Below are 22,044 nucleotides of genomic sequence, written 5' to 3'. Positions count from 1 at the left end.
GGACCTGTGGTCCCCAAGCTTGTCCCTAACCAAGTAACAGCAGACAGCTTGCCAGCCTGGTCAGCCCAAGGGCACTGGCCCTGGCCCTGGCCCAAGCTGAGGCAGCTGGAGACCTACCGGTCAAACTTGACAGCCATCTTAATGACACCAGAGGGGTCTTCCGCTGGCTCCCTTGCCTCTTCTGGGGTCCTGGCCAAGAGCTCGGCCCGCCGGGAGTCCAGTTCTCGTGTGGTCTCCTCATAGAAGGTACCAAGGCCAAAAGCCTCACTATGGAAAGACAAGCCAAGTGGGACAAGCCCCTTAGTGGAACCAGCAATGAGAGAACTACTGCAGGAGCCCAAGGCCCCACCACTGAGAAATGACCCTCCATATACACACCAAAACACCGCTAGGACCTGGCCATCAGAAGGTACCTTCTACTCACCCTTGGGATCAGTCTGGACTGGCAGATGGACAGTGAATGTGGGCCCCTGCGGGCAGGCACTGGAGGGCAGGCAGGGCTGGGTGGAAAAGGTTCTAAAGGTCACTTCTACCACCTGAGCCCAGGCTTTCTTCCAAGGAAAAGCCTACAGGCAGTTGCCTCCAGCCAGCAGTGAGTAAGCTGACCTACACTGATCAAGTACGGGAGGCATGCATAGCCTCATCCTCATGTGGGCCCGTGGGAGGAAGAGACGGCGGCCTGACCACTGAGTGGTTCCCCACTTCCTGTCCCGGCCACAAGCAGTTAGGCCTCACCTAAACTGAGGTACCACCCAGAGCTACAGTTATACTCTTGAAAATTATACTCTTGAGCTCACAAGACACTTGGGTCAAGCTGGTTAAGCTGGGTGGCATAGGGACAGAGCCAACACCACAAGCCCAGGATGAGGAGGGTTTGGGCAAGGCTTTTCTGTTCTAGGAAGCATCTTGAAGGCTGGAGGACACTCACAAAGATGAATGACTGGGAGTGAGAGTGATTCAGAAAGGCCTCTTTGGAGGAGGGAAGATATACACAGCCAACATGATGGGGAGACACCGTTCAGGCAGAAGATCCAGTACGAGCACAGGTGTGGTAGTGGGAAAAAGAGTAAATAGGGAGCTATGGGAGCAGGCACTAGGTCAGTTCTGAGGGGCCCCAAATGTTAACCACCTGAGCAGAGGAGCTAGGGGTGGCCTCTCAGACTGCAGAGTGATGGAATATGGGCACAGGTACAGGCCTGGGGCCCCATTCTGCAACCCCGACTCTCCTGACAATTGGGTCTTGGTGGCACCACCTGTGACTGGGAAAGCCCCTTCCTCCCCAGGAATTCCCAAGCCGAGGCCTGGCATTCCTCCATCCTACTAGTGCCTCAGCTCCCGAGACTCTGCTGCTGAGATCAGTCCAGAGACAGATCCAAAACTCTGAAAGTATCCCCTTCTGTCAGGCAAAGCTGTAGCAGGACCCCACTACTGCACATCCATCTCCAGAAGCTGTGTCCTCCGTCCCCTGGCAGAGTCAGCTTAGGGCTCAGAGTCAAAACGGGGCAATGTCTGCCAGGACAGGTGGATAGCCCACGGCCCCTCTCACCAAATTTCCCGGGAAGACTGGGCGGCATGGAGCAGCTTTCCCTGGGGCGACTCCAGCTGTTCTCGTAGCATCTGACACAAGCAGTACTTGGTGTTGGTGTAGTGATTGTCATACTGCACGGCCTGGAAGGAGAACCGACCTGAGCCCACCTGCTGCTCAGGCAGGTTCCGAGGCCTGAGCTTTGCTCTGATGCAGGGAAAGGGGAGCCCAGGGGGCACCAGAAGTGTGCTTGCAGCCAAGGCAGTGGGACCCCATAAGAAGAGCCACCTGCATCCACGCCATCTAAGCCTCCAGTTAGTGGTACAAAGCTCAAAGGTCACATCCAAAGCCCACAGTCAGGAGCACACCCTACTGGACATCCTGTCTGAAGTCCGATGTGCAGGGAGCCCTTCCTGCTTCCGCCACCATAGCTAACCAGAGAGGGCCTGCTGCCAAGCATCTTCTAGGGCGGGGAGAACAAGACAAATTCTGGTGTGGCAGGACCAGCCTCAGGACAGGGTGAGACTCTTCTACTCCTTATAACCACACAGGCACTTTCCCTTCCCACATCTGAACTGACCTGTCTCCAATTTCCCCTACGTGGGTAAAGTAGAGCACCATCTACTGAGCATGTTCACATGTGTTGTTACCTCACTGAGCAATACAAGCGTGAGGTGCAGCTGTTACCATTACTCACAAACTGGTAAGTACAGGCTCAGGGAGACAGATAACTGACTGTCCAGGGTACCTAGGAGAAGCCCACCTGGCTAGGGCAGGCCAGAGAGTATGCGCAAAGGATGCCCCGGGCCTCCAGAACCCCTTCTAACTCCTGCCCCCTACACTTTTCTAATGTCAACACTAGGCCTCTACCTTCAGTGCCTAGGAAGGTGCCATAGCATGCTCAAGACAAGGCAGGGATATGCAGGAAAGCCCAGCCAACAGTAAGGCCTTGATTCAGCTTATTCAGGGCAGAAAACATCTGGCTGGACCCAAAACTGCCCTGCCTGTGTTTGAAAGCCGGTCCCTTTCTCCAGGACAACACTCTGGAGGATCTGCCAACGGTCGGGCTGAGCAGGAATGGTCACAGCACCTTTCATCCAGTGAGCAAGCTCAGCACAGCGAGACATGTATTCTCTGCCACAGACTTGCCAGCTGACCAGAAGAGCTAGACAGCCGACCTGGGCTAAAGCCAGCCCCCTCTGCCTCTGGCTGACCCAGGCCACTGGAGAGGCTGGTGGTCACCAACGTGCCCAACAGGACGCCCAGAACCAAGGGGATGAGAGCTGCAGCATCAAGCAAGGCAGGCTCTGGGACGGAGGCTGCCCAGCTCTGGACATGGGCCTCAAGGCCTCCTATCATCACCGGCTTCCACAGCCACAACTGCCCGGGCATGGCCACGGCTTGAAGAGGACAAGGTAGTCTGAGGGTCTGAGATGCCCCTGACCCGCCCAGGTGGGTGTGAGCCCCAGGACTGAAGAGGAGGGTAGAAGTCTGCTCTCAGTGAGGGCTCAGGCCCAACTCATTGACGAATCTGAGGACCACTCACTATCTCTACCTGTAGACGTGCACAGCTGGTCACAAAGTCCCACAGTTCCAGGGCTGTACCAAAGGGACAGGCCAGGTTACCTTGTCAAAAAAAATTCCTTTATAGGAAAATGCACTACCATCAAGCTCCCAGTGAGAAGAAAGGGCTATTCCCTAGGGAGAGGGTTAACATTCAGCTATTCCCTAAGTTAGGCGTTAAAGCATTCTGGGAATTAGCAAGAGAAGAGTCTTTAGTGATTCTGACTGATGACAAAGTGAGACGTCTCTATGGAGATAATCTGTCCTCAACAACAACAGCAACAATGGTTCCTCCCGGCTCTGGCTGTGGCTGCTCTGGCACCAACATATTGGCATGGGTGTCTTCAGTGACACAGACTCCATTGTCATTGTGCATGCATGTGGATGTGTGGCAGTTGAAAAAGAGAGAGAGAGAGATCAAGTATTTTGGGCCCCAAAAGCCTCCTGGTTCCAGAGGTTCCTGCTATGACCCCATATCTTAGAAGCTTTAGAAGGAGGTGATGGGCAGTGTGCCTCCCCCGCCCCCTGGGAGACCCAATGCTGCATGACCAGAATTGAAAAGAAAAGGAGAGGGACAGCGAGGGCTGCTGGCAGCTGGTGGCTGGGGCTCACCCAAAGCACTTTCTGCAGGAATGCGGCAGACAGGGAGAAATGCTTATGTCAAAAAAGTGCAGAGACGTACGTATCGGATGTACTTCTGCATGACCTCCTCCAGGGGCTGCAGACCCTCCTTGAGGAAGATGGACGGGTTCCACATGGCAGCTCGGGCCACCATCACTGAAGAGGCTGCTGTAGCTTGTCGAAAGTCCTCGATGTCCAAATAATCTTTGATATGGTCGTGAGATCCTCCACTGAAAGGCAAGGGGAATGAGGGGTGTCCCCGTCCTTGTCCCGGCATTTTCAGAACAAGGCAGCTCCCAGGTCTGCCTCCCATTAACTGTATGGCTATGGCTAAGTCCTTCCTCTGGAAGCACTTCTGGAGCTTGGAGATTCTCACACACACCCCACAATGGAGCCAGGAGCAACAAGGGAGATAATACAGGAAAGCAGCTAGAACCATGTCTGGTACTTAACAGGTATCCCTGAGACTTCACCTTCCTTCTACTTCATCCTAAACAGTGGCTAAAGGGATTATAGGAAACCCCACACCCACACCCACCCCACTATATGCCCACTAAGGGCTGGCTCACAACCCTAGAGAGGGAGCAGATGTGGTGGCAACTGTGAGAGGAAGGAAGGAGGCCTGGTTTGGTTGCAATTTCCCTTCCCGCCGCCACGCAGCCCCAAGGGCCCCCTTGTAAACTGCTCTGTCTTTATCTGTTCCATTGGGAGCCAGATGGCAGTCTCAGTCCAAAGGCAGCATTGTGGGACACACACACACACACACACACCCTCAGGTGGGAGCAGCAGTAAGAGGGTCCAGTGTCTTGAGGAGCCCTACCCTCTCCCTAAAACTCCTTGGCCTAGGGAAGGCCAGGCCTGGCTGCCAACCCCACCCTCAGCTCTCTCCCTCCCTCCCACCAGCCAGGTGTGCCTTTTGTCAGGGCTTCAGGGCTTTGGAACTTCCATGCTCCCACCCTGCCATCCGGTTCTGTGCCACCCTGAGGTCTGCTGATCTGGACTCCCCACTGGCCTGCACAGGCCAGCTCCCCAGAAGCAACTGGACATTGTCTGGCTACTAAGTTTCTGGGTTGGTAACTGGTACCTCACACCTACCTGCCAGTCTAGGTTCCAGGCCCCGTAGCTGCACAGTCTGGGCTTTGGACTGTGACCGACCTTATGATTCCTGAGCCATACAGAGGTAAGCAAAAGTAGGTTTACAGTTATTCATATGGAAAATAATAAGTAATAAATAATACAAGAATAAATTCTCTGTTTTACGTACTCACAACTGTAAACCTACTTTTGCTCTATGTGCTCTGGCTTGGGCCTCCTCACCCTATACCCTGCACACCTAACTCTCGCGTGACTTCACCTTCCCCTGGGCCTGCTCCAGCAGCCACACTCTTGCTCTCCCTGTCCCCTGAACACTCCTACCCTCACCCCACCCATCAGAATGCCCGGGGCCCCTGACTCCCGCACACCTCCATCAGCCACTCACCAGAGGCCAAGGAACATGGCAAGCACTTGTGTCTGCCTCATTACCAACTTCATTTTTCATCCCACCCTGTTTTTTTTTTTTCCTTAAGGTCAATTTTTAATGCCATGTCCTTCCATTTTTATATGCCAGCTTAAATACCTTCTGAGAGAGGTAAGACATAAGGAAGTAAATGATGTGGAAGGGAGGCTTACTTGGCTATGACGGGAATGGAGAGGGTTTCGGCAATGGCTTTGATGGTTTCACAGCTGACAGGGTGTTGAGGTCGCTCCTCCCGCTTCCTTGGAGATAAACAAAAAAGATGGGGCTGAGGGCTGAGTGCCAGAGGCCATGTCACCATTCACACAGGGTTATGTTAACCAAACCCTATGATCCTCCCTACTGAATCTCAGGAAGGTCATGTGGCCATCAGAGACAGGGGTCTAGGCTGCAGTGGCTGGCTCTCCAAGACTCTGCTGCGAGGGACAGAGGCAGCAGCATAGGTCCATGCTGAGAAGGCCAAGTTCAGCTCTTGGAGGACTATAGGTAAGGCATGGCTGCAGAGGGCAGAGGTGGGTGGATGATTTCCAAGGTCACACCACCTCCCCCTGACTTCCCCTCACCTCTGCCAGAGATGAAGAACAGTGCCATAAGGATGCTACCTCTACTGTCCCGGTCTTGCCCTCCCCATGGGACTAGAAACAGCTGCTGCCCCTGACTGGCCACTCCCACACAGCTGCCTGTTCTGAGGCTAAGTTGGGCAGCTGATCCTGGGGGCCGGAACCAGGCACAAGGGAGACCCAGCAGCCAGGGCAGGACACAGACCATGGCTGTCACAAGGAGCCACTGGGGAGGCAGCAGCACCACAATCCAGGCACCCTCCCTCCAAGGTCAGCTGTAAGTTCTTGTGAATGAGACTGAGTCTTAGGGGTGCTGAGGTGAGCCCTGACCTGAGCTGTGCTCAGGAACAAGCAAGAGAGGTGGGTGACCACATAGCCCTCACCCAGGTTTTGTCTGGGTGTGTCCCCTCTGCCATGCTTCTCAACAAAAAGGCCAGGGGCCTTAGAAGGCCCAGTCAACCCAGCCTCCACCTTCGCCTCCCCACACCCCCCAGCAGCCAGTTCTAGCCATCCTCAAAAACTTCGATGGCCAGAAGTCCCTCCTTAAACTCGCTGAAATCTGTCTTCCTAGTGTTTCAACTACTGGTAGAAAGGCACCTTATAAAGCAGAAATTACCTGAACTTCCAAATGAGGAATGTGGTGCACAGAGAGGTTAAATGATTTGCCCAAGGGTACCGAGCCAACAAGCAGCAGAGCTGGGATTTGAAACCAGGCAGTCTGAGCCCAGGGCCTGTGGCCTCAGGGTTTGTAATGGGTGTGGCCTTTCACCTCCCCCTGCCTGCTTCCATCCGTACAGCTATGCTTTTCTCTTTTACGTGCTGGACTTCTGGGTTCCCTTTTTTTGAAAATGCTGTAATAGACATAACCGGCAAAAAATACACTGTTCCTACAAGACCCCTGAACCAAAAGGAACATCACTTAGAGAAGAGAGGTCACTCTGGCCAAAGTCTACTGACCTGGGATTCTGTACAAAAGCACAGCCTGGACACAGGGGGCAAGGCAGACTGGGAAACCCAGGGGGCAGCCATGAGAAACACCTCAGCTCTCAGCAGAGTGCAGTGAGGTACGGATACAAGGACTGTTAAAGCAGTCACTGTGTCCGCTGGCGACCCTACAGGGGCAGACCAAAGAGGCAGTGCCGGTGTAAAAACAGCCATCTGCCTGGGGTCATTCAGGGCAAAAGCTGTTACTCAACGTAGTGGAAAGAAAAGGAGATTCAGAGTCAGAGTTCTAATTCCACCACTTCCTGGCTGCATGATGCAATTTTGAGCAAATCATTCCATCTCTACCGTTTACACTTCCTGAGGTTAAGGGCATTTCTCCTTCCTCCTTGGTCTCCCTGCCTCTAAAGCTCAGTGCGGTGTCAAACACCAGTAGATGCAAAGTGAATGAAACAAAGGAAAATGCAAGCTCATAAGAGTTTAACCGCCCCCAGGATGTCAAAGAGCTAGGCAGAGGCAGGGGCATATGTAGAAGAGAATTTAGTTGTCAACTGAGGTCTGCTGAAGGATCATTAAGATGACAGAGGACTTCGCTGCAAGGCAGTCAGTAGAAAAGCAACCACTCACCTCCCGTGAACTGCGATGGCGGCAATGCCAGTGCTCTCTATCCGCTTCACAAGGCTCAGGGTGTCTTCCAGCTGAGAAAGAGACCCGCAGAGGGTGGTTACTGAAGCCAAAGAGGGAGCGGCTGTCAGCTGTCCTAAAGTGGGCTCAGCTCTACCCCCTCCTCCAAACCTAATTCAACACCTCAAAAATTACTGACACCCCAAATAGACATCCCCAGAGAAAACGGACCTTCAAATGTAACACCCCAGCCTTACCGACGGTAGGATGCGAATCTTGCAGGTCACAGGTCTGCGTGTCCCTTTAACAAGAGTACTGAGGATCTGCAGAGAGGAGAACACAAGGGCACCTACCTCTTCTGGAGCAAACAACCACAGTGACCTGTACTAAGTACTTCTACTTAGTCCCTGTGTGTCCCAGTGGCATGGACATGGCTGTGTCCATGTATGTGTCCACATGCATATCTGTTGCATGCATATACATGCAAGCTCCATGAAGGAAGGACTGCATCTTTTTTCTATGCTAGTCCCTTGCCTGGCACACAGTGGTGTACATATAGTTGATAAATGAATGAATTAGTGATGATATACACGCATGCCTGTGTAAAATAGTGATCCTTTGCCAGGGCCGACACCTGAGAGCTTAAGAAACACAGTGTTAGATCCCACCTCGTATTTCCTAAATGGGTCTCCAGGAGCAGGGCTTAGGAATACGTGTTTGTAAAGGCTCTGCCCAACACACTCCCTCAACATGATTCTGCAGCCTAGCCCGGTAGAGGACACGTGGCTCACAGCTTCTTTCCTGCCTGAAGGCAATGCTCCCTTAGTGCTGCTCCGGGGTCTGCAGAGTGAGGGAGCATGAGGGCTAAACAGGCCTTGGGCCCTATCCTCACGGACCCCTCTCTTTAAGGGAATCAGATGTACAGGAATGGAACGGGCAAAGGAAAAGACAATATAGTCAACATAGTAAAAAGTGTTTGCTTGGCATAGCAATTGCGAAGAACTTCAAAGACAGATCGAGAAAGCTGTACAGGAAAGTGTCAGGGAGGTAGCAAGGCCAGACCTCCTAAGAGTCAGAGATCAAGAGAGATGTAGGTGACACTGCATGTCTGTGGCACTGCTACCTTCTTCCCTCATCAGAAACTTCAGGCCTGGCAAGCTGGACGGAAGGTGATCCCAAGAGCCCTCTTTCAAGAACTGGGTCGCTGTCAAGCAGAGCAGAGGGGACATGTAGGCAGCTGCTGCCAGTCTTGGCTCTAGACAGGTGAGGGCAGCAGAGAGCCAGGCTTGCAACGGTGGAGGCCTTTTGGCCAGCGTCAAAATTAGGCAGGTCCCTCAGAAGACATCAGAGTAAGAGGCTGGGCTGACAGGCAGGACAGATAATGGGTGAGACAAGCCTGCCAGCCCAGGCACAACTGCCCCGGCTGGAGGTGGGGTGGGGGAGGGTGGCGGGGCAGACTGGGCCTAAGGTCCTAGGGTCTCTCTGGCAGACCTTGAAGGAGCACCTGTCCTTTAAGGGGGAACTGCCAGACCCTCTGAGATACACAACAGAAGTTCTCACTCCAGCCCTTTCCCTCAGGCTGACAGCACTGTCTCTGGGAGGTTCCTTTGCAAGTGCCATTTAGAATTCTCGGGTGTTTGGTGACAAGTAACGTGGGTTGGTTTGATCCAATCCTCTGTTTTGCAGAGCTTCCTTTTGGTGACTTATCTAAGTAGCTCTAATCATCTTCTTCAGTATTTCTGTTTATTTCATGTGCTTGTTCAGGTCCAGGAAGGAGATTAGTAAGCAAAAGCCCTACCCCCTTGCAAGGGTTACGCTGAGAGGAAGGGGCACTGGAGACTGTCTTCTGGCCAGGCCACAGCACAAAACTCTCCTGGACCCAACTCTCCGAGATCCAAGTGATACCACACCTCTGTGGTGTGCACGTCTGTGTGGAAAAGGACCTGCGGCAGACCCCTACCCGGGCAGATTACAGCACGTCTACCCACAGGCAGGCTCATCCACCAGATCACAGGGTAGCTCAGGAAAAGCTCCCTTAGTTGTTGGGAACAGGTTGGGGAGGAGGATGGGAAAGCTTAGGCTTGGGAATCAGTGAGAACTGAGTTCAATTCCTGGCCCTGCCAGTAGTAAGTCACAACCCAAGCGCCGCGTGCACAAGGGGGATGCACTGGGCAGCAGGAGGCCCAGACAATCCTGGGCAAGGGTGAGAGAGAGGATATTACCGAATTAGAGTCTAAAACTGAGGTTCTTAACCCAGGGAGGGTAACCAGAGTTACCTAGGAAGCTTTGTCAAAAGACTGATATCCTCTCCCTGCCTCTATCCTATCTATTTCCAAAAACTTTCATCACTCCAAGCCAGCATCCTTGTTTTGAAAAAACTTCTGCCAGTGGCCCTGAGATGTACCCACAGATGGAACCATGGGCCTAAAACATCAAGCCTGTGCGGACGCCCTGTGTGCCAGCACAGTCTGAGCCTGAGTCTACTCCAGCCCACTATTCCCAGGTCCCCTTTGGCTCCACTGTGGAAGCCTGGAACCTCCCCTCCATGAGGCAAACCCCATCCACCAGCCTGCCTGGCCCCCCAACCATCCCACCAAACAGAGAAGGAACAGAATGAACTGAGCCTCAAATGTGAAATGCACCCAAAGAGGGGCAGGGAGAGGATCGGGCCAACAGCATGAGAGGGAGAAGCCAGGAGGCCAGAGTATAACAGAAATGCCTGCGTGCGCATGACGGGGGCCCCTCGCCTAAGCACGGTAATGCATTTGACATCCGCAGTCGTTCACATCCACTCCATCCTGCAGAGAGGTGTCCGACTGGAGGTTCCTAAGTCCAGGCGTCTACACTTATGCCTAGACACTTACAAACTACACTCGACACCTTTAGCCTGAGATGCCAACGCGAGGGGCCACTGATGCACGGGTAGAGGTCATAAGACCATGGCTTTAGACTCAGCTCTGCCTGCTTTTTTGCTACATGATCTTGAGCAAATTATTTTTCCCCCTCTGTGCTTTAGTTTTATTATTCTTGATCAAATGAAAATAATAAATGCCTTCCCTGTCTACTTCAAGGGACTTGGAGAACAAATGGAACAAATGCTGGAATATCCCTTGGAAATTACTCTACAAACACTGAGGATACATTATAGGCACATTACAGACACATTATAAGTACCTATCTGCACGTGGGAAAAATGAAAAGGCACCTAGCTCATAAACACACTGGCCTTCCTACATCCCAGAGACAGTGGGGCTAGGAGAACGCACAGGACGAGCTGCCGACACAGCAGCCAGCACAAATAGTGGCAGCTTTTATTGGCGATGCTTTATCCCAAGTCACTGTATGTAGCCTATGGGAGGCACTAGGAGGCTTAACACCCAGTAGGGAAGTGGGGTTGGAGAATGAAAAGGAAGTCAAAGGAGCTAAGAAGAGCAAAAAGAAGGGAGCTGGTAGACTGAGAGAGGAAAGTAAAAAGATGCCTATGTAAAAAGGTATAGCAGGAAATGACATCCCCACATGCCCTGGCAGCTCACAATACTGGGTGGTAAATGGCAACCTGTCCCCAGAGCCTCATAAACCTAGCCACCAGAATCACTGAGGGAATGGGGTCAGAGGAGACTAATGTCAACTTGCCTTGTATGACCCTGACCTGGCCTGCTCTCAAAGGCTGGTGGTAGAGTACAGCAGCACTCAGGGGCCCCACTGCGGCACTCATCAAGCCCCTGGGAGGGGCCAATCCTCCCCAACCCACCCCCACAGCCACTGAGCCTGTCCACACCCACAGGGAGCTGGCCCTGCCCTCTCATGATCTTCTCAGAAGGAATGGAGGCAATACAGAGGAGGCTCTAAATGAGTCCAGGCCCCACTCCTCCCCACCCCAGCTCTCAGTTAACACGTCCCTAGCCCTGGGCTTTTAAGGAACTCCACGTCTATTGTAGGCTGGCTCAGGGGTTACTGAATTTGGCTGCATGTCCAAATCACTGAGAAGCCTTTTACAAATTTCCCAGACCCCAGGTGGAGTGCCTGATTCCCTAAATCTGGGGGAGGGCAGTGGCAAGTGTGCCGTGTTTAAGGACCTCTGCTTTCACTCACTCAGGACTTACCTTCTCAATCTTGTCGGGATCTGACAGCAGAGCGGCTCCCATTCCCCCCTAAGGAAAAGCACACAGAGGGGCTTCTTACAGCTCAAGGGGGGTACCCCCTTCCCGTGATGTGGCAACATGCCAGCACCCCAGCACATGTCTTCAAGGGACCAAGGTCCACTGGCAATTGGCAGGTCTCCTAAGCGAGTAGGAAAGCGGGAGTACCCTACCCACAAAAACAGGGATCAGAGTCTGATGAATTCTAATAGTGATGACTTGGCAAAGGTCACAGATCTATCTAGAAGCAGGTTCTACAAAAATAATGTTTCAGGACTGCCTATTCCCTACCCAGGGTATCAGTGTCTTAATAAACTAAACCCATCTGCCAAGCCCTAAAAAAAAATGAAAGTAATGAAGCACTCTTCCTTTGAAATGAAAGCAAATGCACCCTCTTCCTATCCTGCTATCACTGGCTTTGGTGCCGCCACGGTCAGCAAAGCCATTCAGGGGCATGCAACCCGCAGATTTTCCCCAGCCCCTTCTCCCCTGCCAGCAACAACAGCCCAATCCTCAGCACCCAGACCAACGTCAAACACTAACAAAGCCCCAGCTAAGGGACACCAACAGCCTGTGCAGCCACGTGAATCTTGACTTTAACAACAGAGGGTGTCTCTTGATGGTGAGATTATTGGTAATTTTCCTGCTCTTTTTTGTACTTTTAAACTATCCAAGTTCTGGACAATGGCATGACATTTTAATAATGGGGTAGGGGCGGGCGTTAAAACTCTGAACCCATTAAGAGTGAGGTGAAGGGGAGAAAAACAAATCCAATAAATGCATGCTGTCAGTATATAGACTGTATACTAACAAACGCTCCCAGTCTGCGCTCAGGCAGTTTCAGTTCAGTGATTACATGTTTCAAAGGATGACAGATCAGAGTCGGAGAGAACACTGACCCACCACTGACTCAGCCAGCCTGAGCCTGCACGTCAGCGGAAAACGGGAAGGGCAGAAGAGGACTAGCCCCGGTCACAGATGCAAACCTGCTCAGAGGCTTTAAGGAAACTCTGGCCACACCCCAGGTCCATCTGTCCTTCAGCTCACACACAATTCAGCCCTTCCTTGTGGAATCACAGGCTCTAAAATGCAGTCTCGCCCTGGCTGGTGCAGCTCAGTGGACCGAAAGGTCACCGGTTCGATTCCCTGTCCGGGCACATGCCTGGGGTTCAGGCAATCCCCAGCTGGAGGCGTGCGAGAGGCAACCAATCAATGTCTCTCTCGTGCAGTGATGTTTCTCCCCCTTTCTTTCTCCTTCCCCTCTCTAAATAAATAAATAAATAAATAATTTCTAGGAAAACATAAAATACAGTCTCGCTGCCCCTTCCACAATGGCTTTCTCAATGGTATTTCCTTCCTTCCTTCCTTTCTATTTAACTTACTTATTTGCTTTTTTGAATAAGTAACACATTAAAATTTTTAAAGATTCAAAAGGGTAAAAAGTAAGAACTCTCCCTCCCTGAGGAACGGCAAACTTTTCAATTTGTACTGTTTATATGGCTCCAATTTCTGAGCCACCAGAAGACAGCAAATACCCAGGCGGTGTGCACTGGTGTGGCGTACTGCTAAGTGTCTGTTCTGGCCGTGCTGGTTGTTTCTTCTGAGTAGCGCCCTGGCAAAGGGAACTTAACCCCTGTGCAAAACCACATAAAAACTTAGTGTCCTCCCCTAGGGGAAACCAGTGTTACTAGTTTCTTGTGTGTCTTTCCAAATACGTTCTATGAAAAGTAAATGTATGTAAATATTCATTTCCCATCCCCCACACATAAATGGTAATACACCACATACAATTCTGTCCTTTGCTTTTCTTCACTCCACAAACTCCGGGAGATTATTCCAATAATTTCAGTTCTGCTCCTTACATAATCACAAACACAAAGAGGTAATTTGAAAACAGCCAGCAGAGTCCAAAATTTGTAGGTTCCCACAGACAATTTCAAATCTCCACAATTCCTTGAAGCAGCTGCCCACAGGCCTTCTGGGTTTCAAGAGCCCAAGAGCCTTTTCCTCAGGTAGTCTTCAGGCTCCTGGCTTAAAGGAAAGGTCCCCCAGCCACTAACTGCTGAAAACAAAGTGGCTGACTTTGGGCAGTGGGCCTGGGGGGACATTTGCTATGCCTACACTACACGCCCTACAATGAGGTTCCCAGGGGCAGCCCTGCAGAAGTCCCTCTGGTGTCTCCTATACACCCAACCCCAAGCTGTGCTTGCCATCTGCTCCAAACTGCTTTTCCTCTGCCAGTCCTGCTGACATGGGAGACCCACCGTCCTCTGGGATGCCAGTCTTTCCTCTCTGTATCCCCACCACTCACCCCACATCCCCACACCCGGTCCAACCATTTGCCAGCCAAGTCCTGCCAAACTCTACTCCAGCTGGGCTTCTCCTCTCTCTATCCCCCTAGTCCTTCCTGTGGACCAACAACACTCACCTCCTACATCTATGTCCCCACCTCTAGCCTCTTTCCACTTCAGTCCACAAGAAGCATGGCTCCCAGATTAGCATTTCTACTCATAGACTGTATCTGGAAAGACACACAAGAAACTAGTAACACTGGCTCCCCTGGGGAAAGACACTACATTTCTGATCACAGGCCTTTCTGTTCACAAAAGGCCAGCAATACCGAAGATCCAGGTCCAGCTACTCTGGTCCCAACCAAGGTTTTCAATGCTGCGTCCGTTTCCTCATCGCCTCCCACTCTCCAACCCTCTGGTCAAATCGAGGTTCTCTGCCTCTACTTCATGTTGGCACCTAAGCTCTGCACTGCACTCCTTCTGCCTGCAGGGTCCCAACCTCCTCATCGAGGACATTCCTTTGTAAAATCCCAGGTCTAAGTGCTGCCTCTCAGCTCCTTTCTGAGCTATCCTAGTACTCAGGTCTGATCTTCTGATATGAAAATGGGGACATATTTTGCATCCTCTATTTTTATTTATTTATTTGTTTACTTTTAATCTTCACCCAAGGACATTTTTTTTTCATTCCTTTTAGAGAGAGATGGAGAGAGGAAGAAAGTAAAACATCGATGCAAGGGAGAAGCACTGATTGGCCGCCTCCCATACGCACTCGGACTGGGGAGCAAACCCACAATCCAGGTGTGTGCCCTGCCCGGGAGTCAAACCCGCAACCCTTCAGTTACAGGACAAAGCTCCCACCACTGAGCCACACTGGCCAGGGCCTCATCCTCTATTTTTAAAAAGATGTTATGTCTTGGTGTTATTAAAAAAAAAAAAACCTGTTCACATTATTTTTTCTTTTAACATTTACATCATTTAAAACAAATGGGCATAATGCTCTGTGTGTATGTTTATGTATATATGTGTATGTATGTGTATACAAACTTTTTCCTCAACCACTTCAGGGAAAAGTTACATATATCATAGCCTCTGACCCCAGTATATTTTAGTGTACATTTTCTAAGAATAGGAATATTCTTACAAAACTGAAGAGTTGTTAACTTGATCACTTTACACTGATCCAGTATTTTTAGCTAATTTACCGTGGTCTACACTCCAATTTCGCCCACTGATCTAATGATACCCACTTCGGCATTCTCCCCACACAGTACAGGAGTCAGGCACTGTACTTAGTTGTCAGGTCTCACGGGTCCTCTTTAATCCGCACCTCATATCTGTGGAGGGCAGAAAGGGCGCAATTTACCTTGGTGGAATACTCTTTCGGACAGCCCATGTTGACATCGATTCCAGCCACGTCATTTTCTCTGGAAGGACATGAAGTGGGAAAGGCGGCAGTGAGTGTTCAATGTGAGGAGAGCGGGTGGAGTCAAAGGCCCGGCCTGGTGCTCATGAACCCCTCTCCGCGTCCCTGGCCCCAAAACACACCGACCCTCCGGATCAGAAGCTGAAAAAACCCTACTCTAAAATGTGCTCCTGCCTCGCCTGAGCAAAGCTCAAGAGACACGGAATAAGGTGCTCACACATTTACAAAGAGCTAGTTGTCAGGGACTTTGCTACTTTGGAATTGTATCAGATACCTCAAATACTGAGTGACAGTCACACTGAACATGATCCCAGAGTTTCGGTTCTGACTGGGGCAGTGAAGGCCATCTGTCCATGCAGAAAAGGGACATGACCTTGAGACCCTTACCCAAAGCACCGGTTCTGGTAGAAGGTACGAGACTGCTTTTACTGGCTGGGTCACACGGTTGGCTTACTCCAAACAGTTCTCAGATGTAGAAAAGACCCTGACCTCATCTTCTGGAACATACACAGTTCAGAGGCTGTGAGTCGGCAGCAACTACTGTGTGAGTGCCTTCTCGCCCTTACTGTAACTAACAACAATAGCAACCACTTACTAAGCACTCACTATGTGCCACACACTGCAAAGACATTTACACGCATTATTTCATTTACCTTTCCCTATAACGCCAGAGGCAGGTAATACTACTGGTCTCACTCTGTAAATGAGGAAACTTAAATTCTCAGCAAGGTTACCTAAGGTCACACAGTTAACAAGTGGCAAAGCCACAGCCAAAATTACAACCCAGCTTCATCTAACTCCGTAACCACAACACTCTCCTGCCTCCGTTAATTTAGGAAGCAGTAAGTCTAACCTACTCTTCGTGAGATTCAAAACCTCAGGGCTCATGGTCATAAGCAGCCTTGGAAAGGGGGCCTTATGAACGAACACTAAAAAACAGGCACCCACACAGAGGTGATCTGGGATCTGGGCACAGGGGGCACACGAGAGTCCCAGGGCAGCCTTGGACACCACAGGGAAGGAAACCACAAAGGACACAGAAGGTACTGAACTAGAAGGCAGTAGGGCGGTCACCTCCAGCATCACAAGGAACAGAGAGGCCTCAGAGCCAACAGGAGAGGCAAAGGTAGTTCCAAAGAGGGAAGAACTTACACAAGTCTGGCCACAGCAAGGGCTCGCTCTGCGTCCGAAGTCCCCTGGGAACACAAAAGGCTACATCAACAACCATCCTGACACACGTACACACGCACAGGCACACACACACACCCATGCACACCATGCGCACACACGTCAGCAAATGGAGTCCAGCTGGTGTCTCTGAAACATCCAGTCGACTAGACTAGCTTTCTGTCAAAGGCCAGAAGTGGATGGGAGGGCATAGAAAATGTCAACATGTCATCAATGCTATGATTACTTTCAAACATACAACAACACTGAAAAATGTTTATAGTGAACAATCATATACCCACCACTTAGAATCTGTAATTAACATTTTGCTATATCTGCTTTATCATATGTTCTACCCATTGTTGTCAATTTTTAAAAAGTCTAATTCAGGAGCTATTCAGAAAAGCACCAAGAAATGCCCAAGTGAGAGAAGAGAGCTACAGAGTCATTACAACCCTAACATAAATATTAACTACTCTTGAGCAAACCTGATTTCCTTATGTGGGAGATACATACAGACTACAAAAAACGAAGACCTTGATCTGAATAACTAATGCGAGGGATTAAAAACGTGTAAGTCATGCCAAACAGATAATTCCTATAATTAAGGAAATTAAATTTGAGATGGGAGACATGTAACAGACTCCTATAGCTTGATTTCCATAAACTGCCTCCAACAGTGTAATAACTCATGAGCAGATCTTTGAGAAATGTCCTGAATGTGAAAAATTCAGGCAGCCACTGCTGTGCACTGAAGCCCAGGCATTCCACACCAGCCCAGGCATTCCACACCGGCCCTGGTCAGGGCGTGAGACAGCAAATCCGGGCGGGCAACAGGTCGGACCTGGGGAGTCATACCATCTGGAAGACGACCCTGCTCTGCTCCCTTTTGCAGGTGCGGAAGACTACTCGGTCATCAGGGGCAACGAAGTCCACTGTGCTGAGCACTTCTGCAAAAAAACACAAACACAAAGGCACGCCCACTAAATAAGCAAGTTCGCCTAGACTAATCCCTGAAAGAAAACAGCAAAAGTTTAAAGGGAAAAAAGGGATGCTGGAAGTACACTGTTCTTAAAAGAAATCAGTGTGCATGTGGGCGACCCCTGAGGGGCTGAGATGTTCTACTTCTGACCTGGTGGTGGCCAGTTACGTGGTTGGTTGTTTCACAGCTTCCTGTTAAACCGCATGCTTGTGTTTTACGTAATTTCTCTGTATGGCTGTTACATTTTGCAATTTTATTTATTTATTTACCTATGTATTTATTAATCCTCACCTGAGGAGATGTTTACTGACTTTTACAGACAGAGGAAGGGAGAGAAACACCAAAGTGACAGAGAAACACTGATCAGCTGTCTCCCGTACATGCCCCGACCAGGGACAGAACCTGCAACCTAGGTATGTGCCCTGACGGGGGATCAAACCCACAACTTTTGGTGTATGGGATGATGCTCCAACTAAGTGAGTCACCCGGCCAGGGCTTCATTTTGCAATTTTAAAACATTTTTTTAAAAGGTGCATATAGAGCACCATGTCGGAGCTTCAGATTTTGACCCAGTTTTCCCAGATGTCACTCTGAAGTTCAGCAGAGTTGCTGTTTCTTAATGACTGATCAGGTGCCAGATACTGGGAGCGGAGATTTACTATACTACAGTCGATTCTTATTATTTGACGTTGTGTATTTGCAGATTTGCCTGCTCGCTAAAATTCGTTTGTAATCAATACTCACGACACTTACACTGTCATTCTCGGACATGCAGAGCATTACAGAAAATTTCGGTCACCTAATATACAGGTTCCCAGCCAGAGTCAAACAAGGCAACACTCTGTCTCCTTGCTTCAGCTCCCGTCCAGTAAACAAGTGTCTTTATGATGGTACTCTAATGCCGCATCTTTGCCTTTTTGTTGGTAATCTCCTTGTTTTAAATGGCCCCACGCCCAGAGCAGTGCTACTGCCTAGCGGGCCGTGCACAAGAAGGCTGTGACGTGCCTTATGGAGAAAATACATGTGTCAAACAAGCTTTGTGCAGACACGAAATTATACACAGAGATGTTGGCTGTGAGTTCTATGTTAACGAATCAACAGAACATATTGAATTACATGTCCTTAAACAGAAGCACACATAGAACAAGATTACATTTTGATCCGTTAATGAAAACATGTGAACCAGAGGTCTGCAGGGACGTCCACCTGTACAGGCAGACCTCAGAGATTCTGCAGGTTCAGTTCCAGACCACCACAAAAAAGTAAATGTCGCGAGCAAGGCCAGTCATGCCAATGTTTTGGTTTCCCAGTGCATGACAAAGTTACGTTCACTACAGTCTACTAGGTATTCTACAGCATTATGTCTAAAAAATGTAGATACCTTAATTAAAAAATATTTTGTTGCTAAAAATATGTTAACCATCACCTGAGCCCGTTGGAAAAACAGTGCCAACTGGCTTGCTCAGGCTGAGACAGGGTTGCCACAAACCTTCAATTGGTAAAAAACACACAGTATATGCAAAGTGCGATAAAATGACGTATGCCTGTATTTCCCCTAGAGCAATGGCTCAGTATTCACTCATTTGGTGTTTGTAGCAACTTCACAGAGCGTAACAGTCGCAAATAACAGGAATCTCATATGATCTTCCTAACAAAGTCTCCCACAGGTACTACCATAATTAGCTTTCAGAGATGACTAACAGCCCAGGAAAGAGATCCAACGTGGCAGATGCAAGTATATGCCTATCTTATGCATTTATTTTGAGAAATAAATGAGATCTCTGATGCAAGGAAAGCACTTCCATAAATAGGCGCTGTTATGATCATCCCAGCACTGAATCGCTTAGAAGATCAAAAAGGTGGACTGAAGGCAGTGACAGGCTGGGAGAGGTGAACAAAGCAACCCCCGGCCTGCCCGGCAGCAGGAAGTCTGAGAGGAGAATGAAAGCTCAGGGTGTGTACACTAGAGCTGTATTCATTTGTAGCAGCAAAACACAAACACCCCTGTTAAAGCACTGGCGAAATCATTTCTGACACAGTCATCTGTAAGTAGTGACGTGGAAAAGTGTCCTAGTAGAGAAGTAACTGGCAAATCACATGTAGCCTGATACTAAGGGGACAGGAAGAGAGATCTACAAACACATTATATTTTTACATACATGCTTTATTAAATGTGTAAAAATCTATAGACCTCTACATTACTCCTCTTTGTGATCACCTCTTCAAGTATGAGATTATGGGGGATTCTCATTTTCTAGGTGGCAAAGGTCTGTCACATTGAATTTTTTTAACACAAAGAAAATACAAATCTAAAACCATTAAAGACAAAATTGAGTCACAATTTCTAGTGAACTTACATTAAGATCTGACAAATGTATATCCATTTCAAAAACCTCAAACAATACCACAACTGTAATCAAAGCAGAATCAGCCTCATCAATAAAATATAACCAAAATCACAATTCAGTACAACCACTTCCATTTGCAAAGTCCTTCTATGTACCTTATTTTCTTTGACCCCAATCCTATGGTTTAAGTAAAACAGGGATTATGATTTTCATTTTACAGCTAAAGAAACTGAGGCAGAGAGGTCATGTGACTTGACCAAGGTCACACAGCTAGTGAGTGGCAGAGCCAGAACCAGCGCCAATGCCATCTCAACCTCCTAGGGTCCTTCCTATACCATGAAACCTGGCAGTTTCTATGCCAGCAAGCCTGTGGGTGCAAGGCATTCTTAGCCTGTTTCATACCTGGCTCTTGTCAGGGTCTCTGGAGAGCAGCGGCTCTTGTCAAAGGAACACATGATCCACAACACCACAGAGCCAGGCAAGGAGAACCCCGGGAGGACCCTGTCACCACAGGCAAGGGCAGTGACAGCACGGCTTGGGTCCGCCTGGGCACAAACACACCCCGGGACCACAGCAGCACTCACCATTGACAACTCTCTTGCACTGAAGCATCTTGAGGTCAATCAGCTCCTGTGGAGGAACCAGAGGGCGCTTGTCAGTCCAGGGCATGCAGGAAGCCCTGGGGGAGGACCTTCGCTGCACGTCTGATGGGGGCTTCTTGGCCTGTCACCCTAGTACCGACAACAAATCATGGCTTTTGGGACATGTAGTGCTGTCCTCCCCACTTAAGCATGACAAGCAGGGACCTGAATGAGCTTCCCTCAATCAGCTGCTCTTCCCAAGGTCCTTGGAGATATTTGGGGCCTAGAAAGAGCGAGCAGCTCAGGGAGCCAGAGCGAAGACAGGAGTCCAGGATGTGGACACCAGGACACCTTCCTCACCTACTAGTCTCAGCTCCAGTCCATCCTCTCTAAGAACTTCCCGCCTCATCCCAGGAAATGTCCAAGGGCAAAAGTAGAACCAGAAGCACAAGAAGGAAAATTTGAGATCGGCACAGGAAGGAAAAGTCTAAAACTCCTCCTCTACATGGATCACACTGTGTGGAAACGAAAGCGGTGAGATCCTCAGCGCTGGAGATGCTCAGACTCACAAAAGAAAGAAAAACGGGGCTTCTTCAAAATCAGGATCATAAACAAGGAGGGAGAGCTCATGTCTCCTGAGGGACTGAGTGCTGATGGGAAACACACTGTTCTGCTTTGTGCAGTGATCATTTCAACAGATGATCATTTCAACAGAAGCCAAACCAGAAGCTCCTGCCCAGGAGTTCTGGGGGTCCAGAAGAAGATGGGAAGGAACTCAGCCCTGGTACTCATCCCCATACTGACTCCTTAGGAGCCTCAGCAAGTCACAACCCAGCCGGCAGGCACGATGGCCTTTGCTCCTTCATATAGGGCTCAAGTGGTCAAAGGACCCAATGGCACCCTTGGGGCTCCCCCGCCATACCCATAATCCAGGTTACTACACGCTCAGGAGGTTTCTGTGGCTATTCTCTCCATGTTGCATTCAGGTCATCACGTATCTGATGCCCATCAGGCCCAACCAAACACATAACCACCACCAAGCCGTACAGATACATGGTTGGCAACCACGCCCCCAGCCCCGAGAGATGGACAGAGCCTGACACAGACCCCTGTAGCCAGCGACCCTAGCTGCAGCGGCAGGCGCAAGAAGGCACGTGTACAAATGGGCGGTATTGGGCGGCCTATGCTTACAAAAAGCAGCTCTGCTGCCCGGCGGAGCTTTGACCGGGAACAAGCAGTGTAAAGCGACGCAAGCCCTTGCCGGGGCCCCGGCCATGCCAGCAGGAAGCTGTCCTCCTCGGGATCCCCAAAGCTCCCTGTCAAGTTCACCTTCACAGCCCTTACCACTTCGTCTTTGTATGCTAGTTGCAGATGCACCTGTCATATCCTTGCCATTAGACGCTGAACCCCCTCAGGAAGGCCCTATGTCCACACGAAGGTGGGCTTGGAGGACCCTGGCCAGGCAGCCTGAGCTCCAAGAGGAGGAGCTGACACAAATGGCCCTTGAAATGCCTAGGTTTCCTCTCTGACGTCCCACTACACCAGCAGAGCCTTTGGGGCTGGACACGGTCCGATTCACCTTTGAATCACTAGCATCTATCACACTGCAAGCGCTCACTGAACCCCTGCTGAAGCCTGCTTCAGTACTGTACACACAGACGGTCAGCTGGTTGTTCAATGGAGAAATTAACTTCAACTGTTACCAATAAAAACCCCAGGTGTTCCTGCCCACCCGCACAGCCTCAACACTATTGTTTACCAA

At 50.0% G+C, this 22,044-nt stretch overlaps 1 protein-coding gene across 5 annotated transcripts in view; it reads right to left on the bottom strand.

Annotated features, from left to right (window-relative positions):
* The window catches only part of DUS2 (dihydrouridine synthase 2), a 36,983-nt gene that overhangs the window by 3,097 nt on the left and 11,842 nt on the right, over positions 1-22,044 (bottom strand). For all 5 annotated transcript variants that reach the window (XM_053915105.1, XM_024556184.3, XM_024556183.3 and 2 more), the window contains 11 exons: positions 20,286-20,331; positions 17,230-17,321; positions 16,357-16,400; positions 15,145-15,205; positions 11,455-11,502; positions 7,609-7,674; positions 7,355-7,425; positions 5,381-5,467; positions 3,771-3,939; positions 1,547-1,668; positions 118-267 (listed from right to left, as the gene is read on the bottom strand). In XM_053915105.1, the coding sequence (XP_053771080.1) occupies positions 118-267; positions 1,547-1,668; positions 3,771-3,939; positions 5,381-5,467; positions 7,355-7,425; positions 7,609-7,674; positions 11,455-11,502; positions 15,145-15,205; positions 16,357-16,400; positions 17,230-17,321; positions 20,286-20,331 (956 nt within the window). The remainder of the gene's footprint in view (positions 1-117; positions 268-1,546; positions 1,669-3,770; positions 3,940-5,380; positions 5,468-7,354; positions 7,426-7,608; positions 7,675-11,454; positions 11,503-15,144; positions 15,206-16,356; positions 16,401-17,229; positions 17,322-20,285; positions 20,332-22,044) is intronic.

Source organism: Desmodus rotundus, chromosome 12 (assembly GCF_022682495.2).
Source record: "Desmodus rotundus isolate HL8 chromosome 12, HLdesRot8A.1, whole genome shotgun sequence".
In the NCBI taxonomy this organism is placed as follows: Eukaryota; Metazoa; Chordata; class Mammalia; order Chiroptera; family Phyllostomidae; genus Desmodus; species Desmodus rotundus.
The sequence above is the reverse complement of the archived record's forward strand: the minus strand, read 5'-3'. Positions and strand labels throughout refer to the sequence as shown.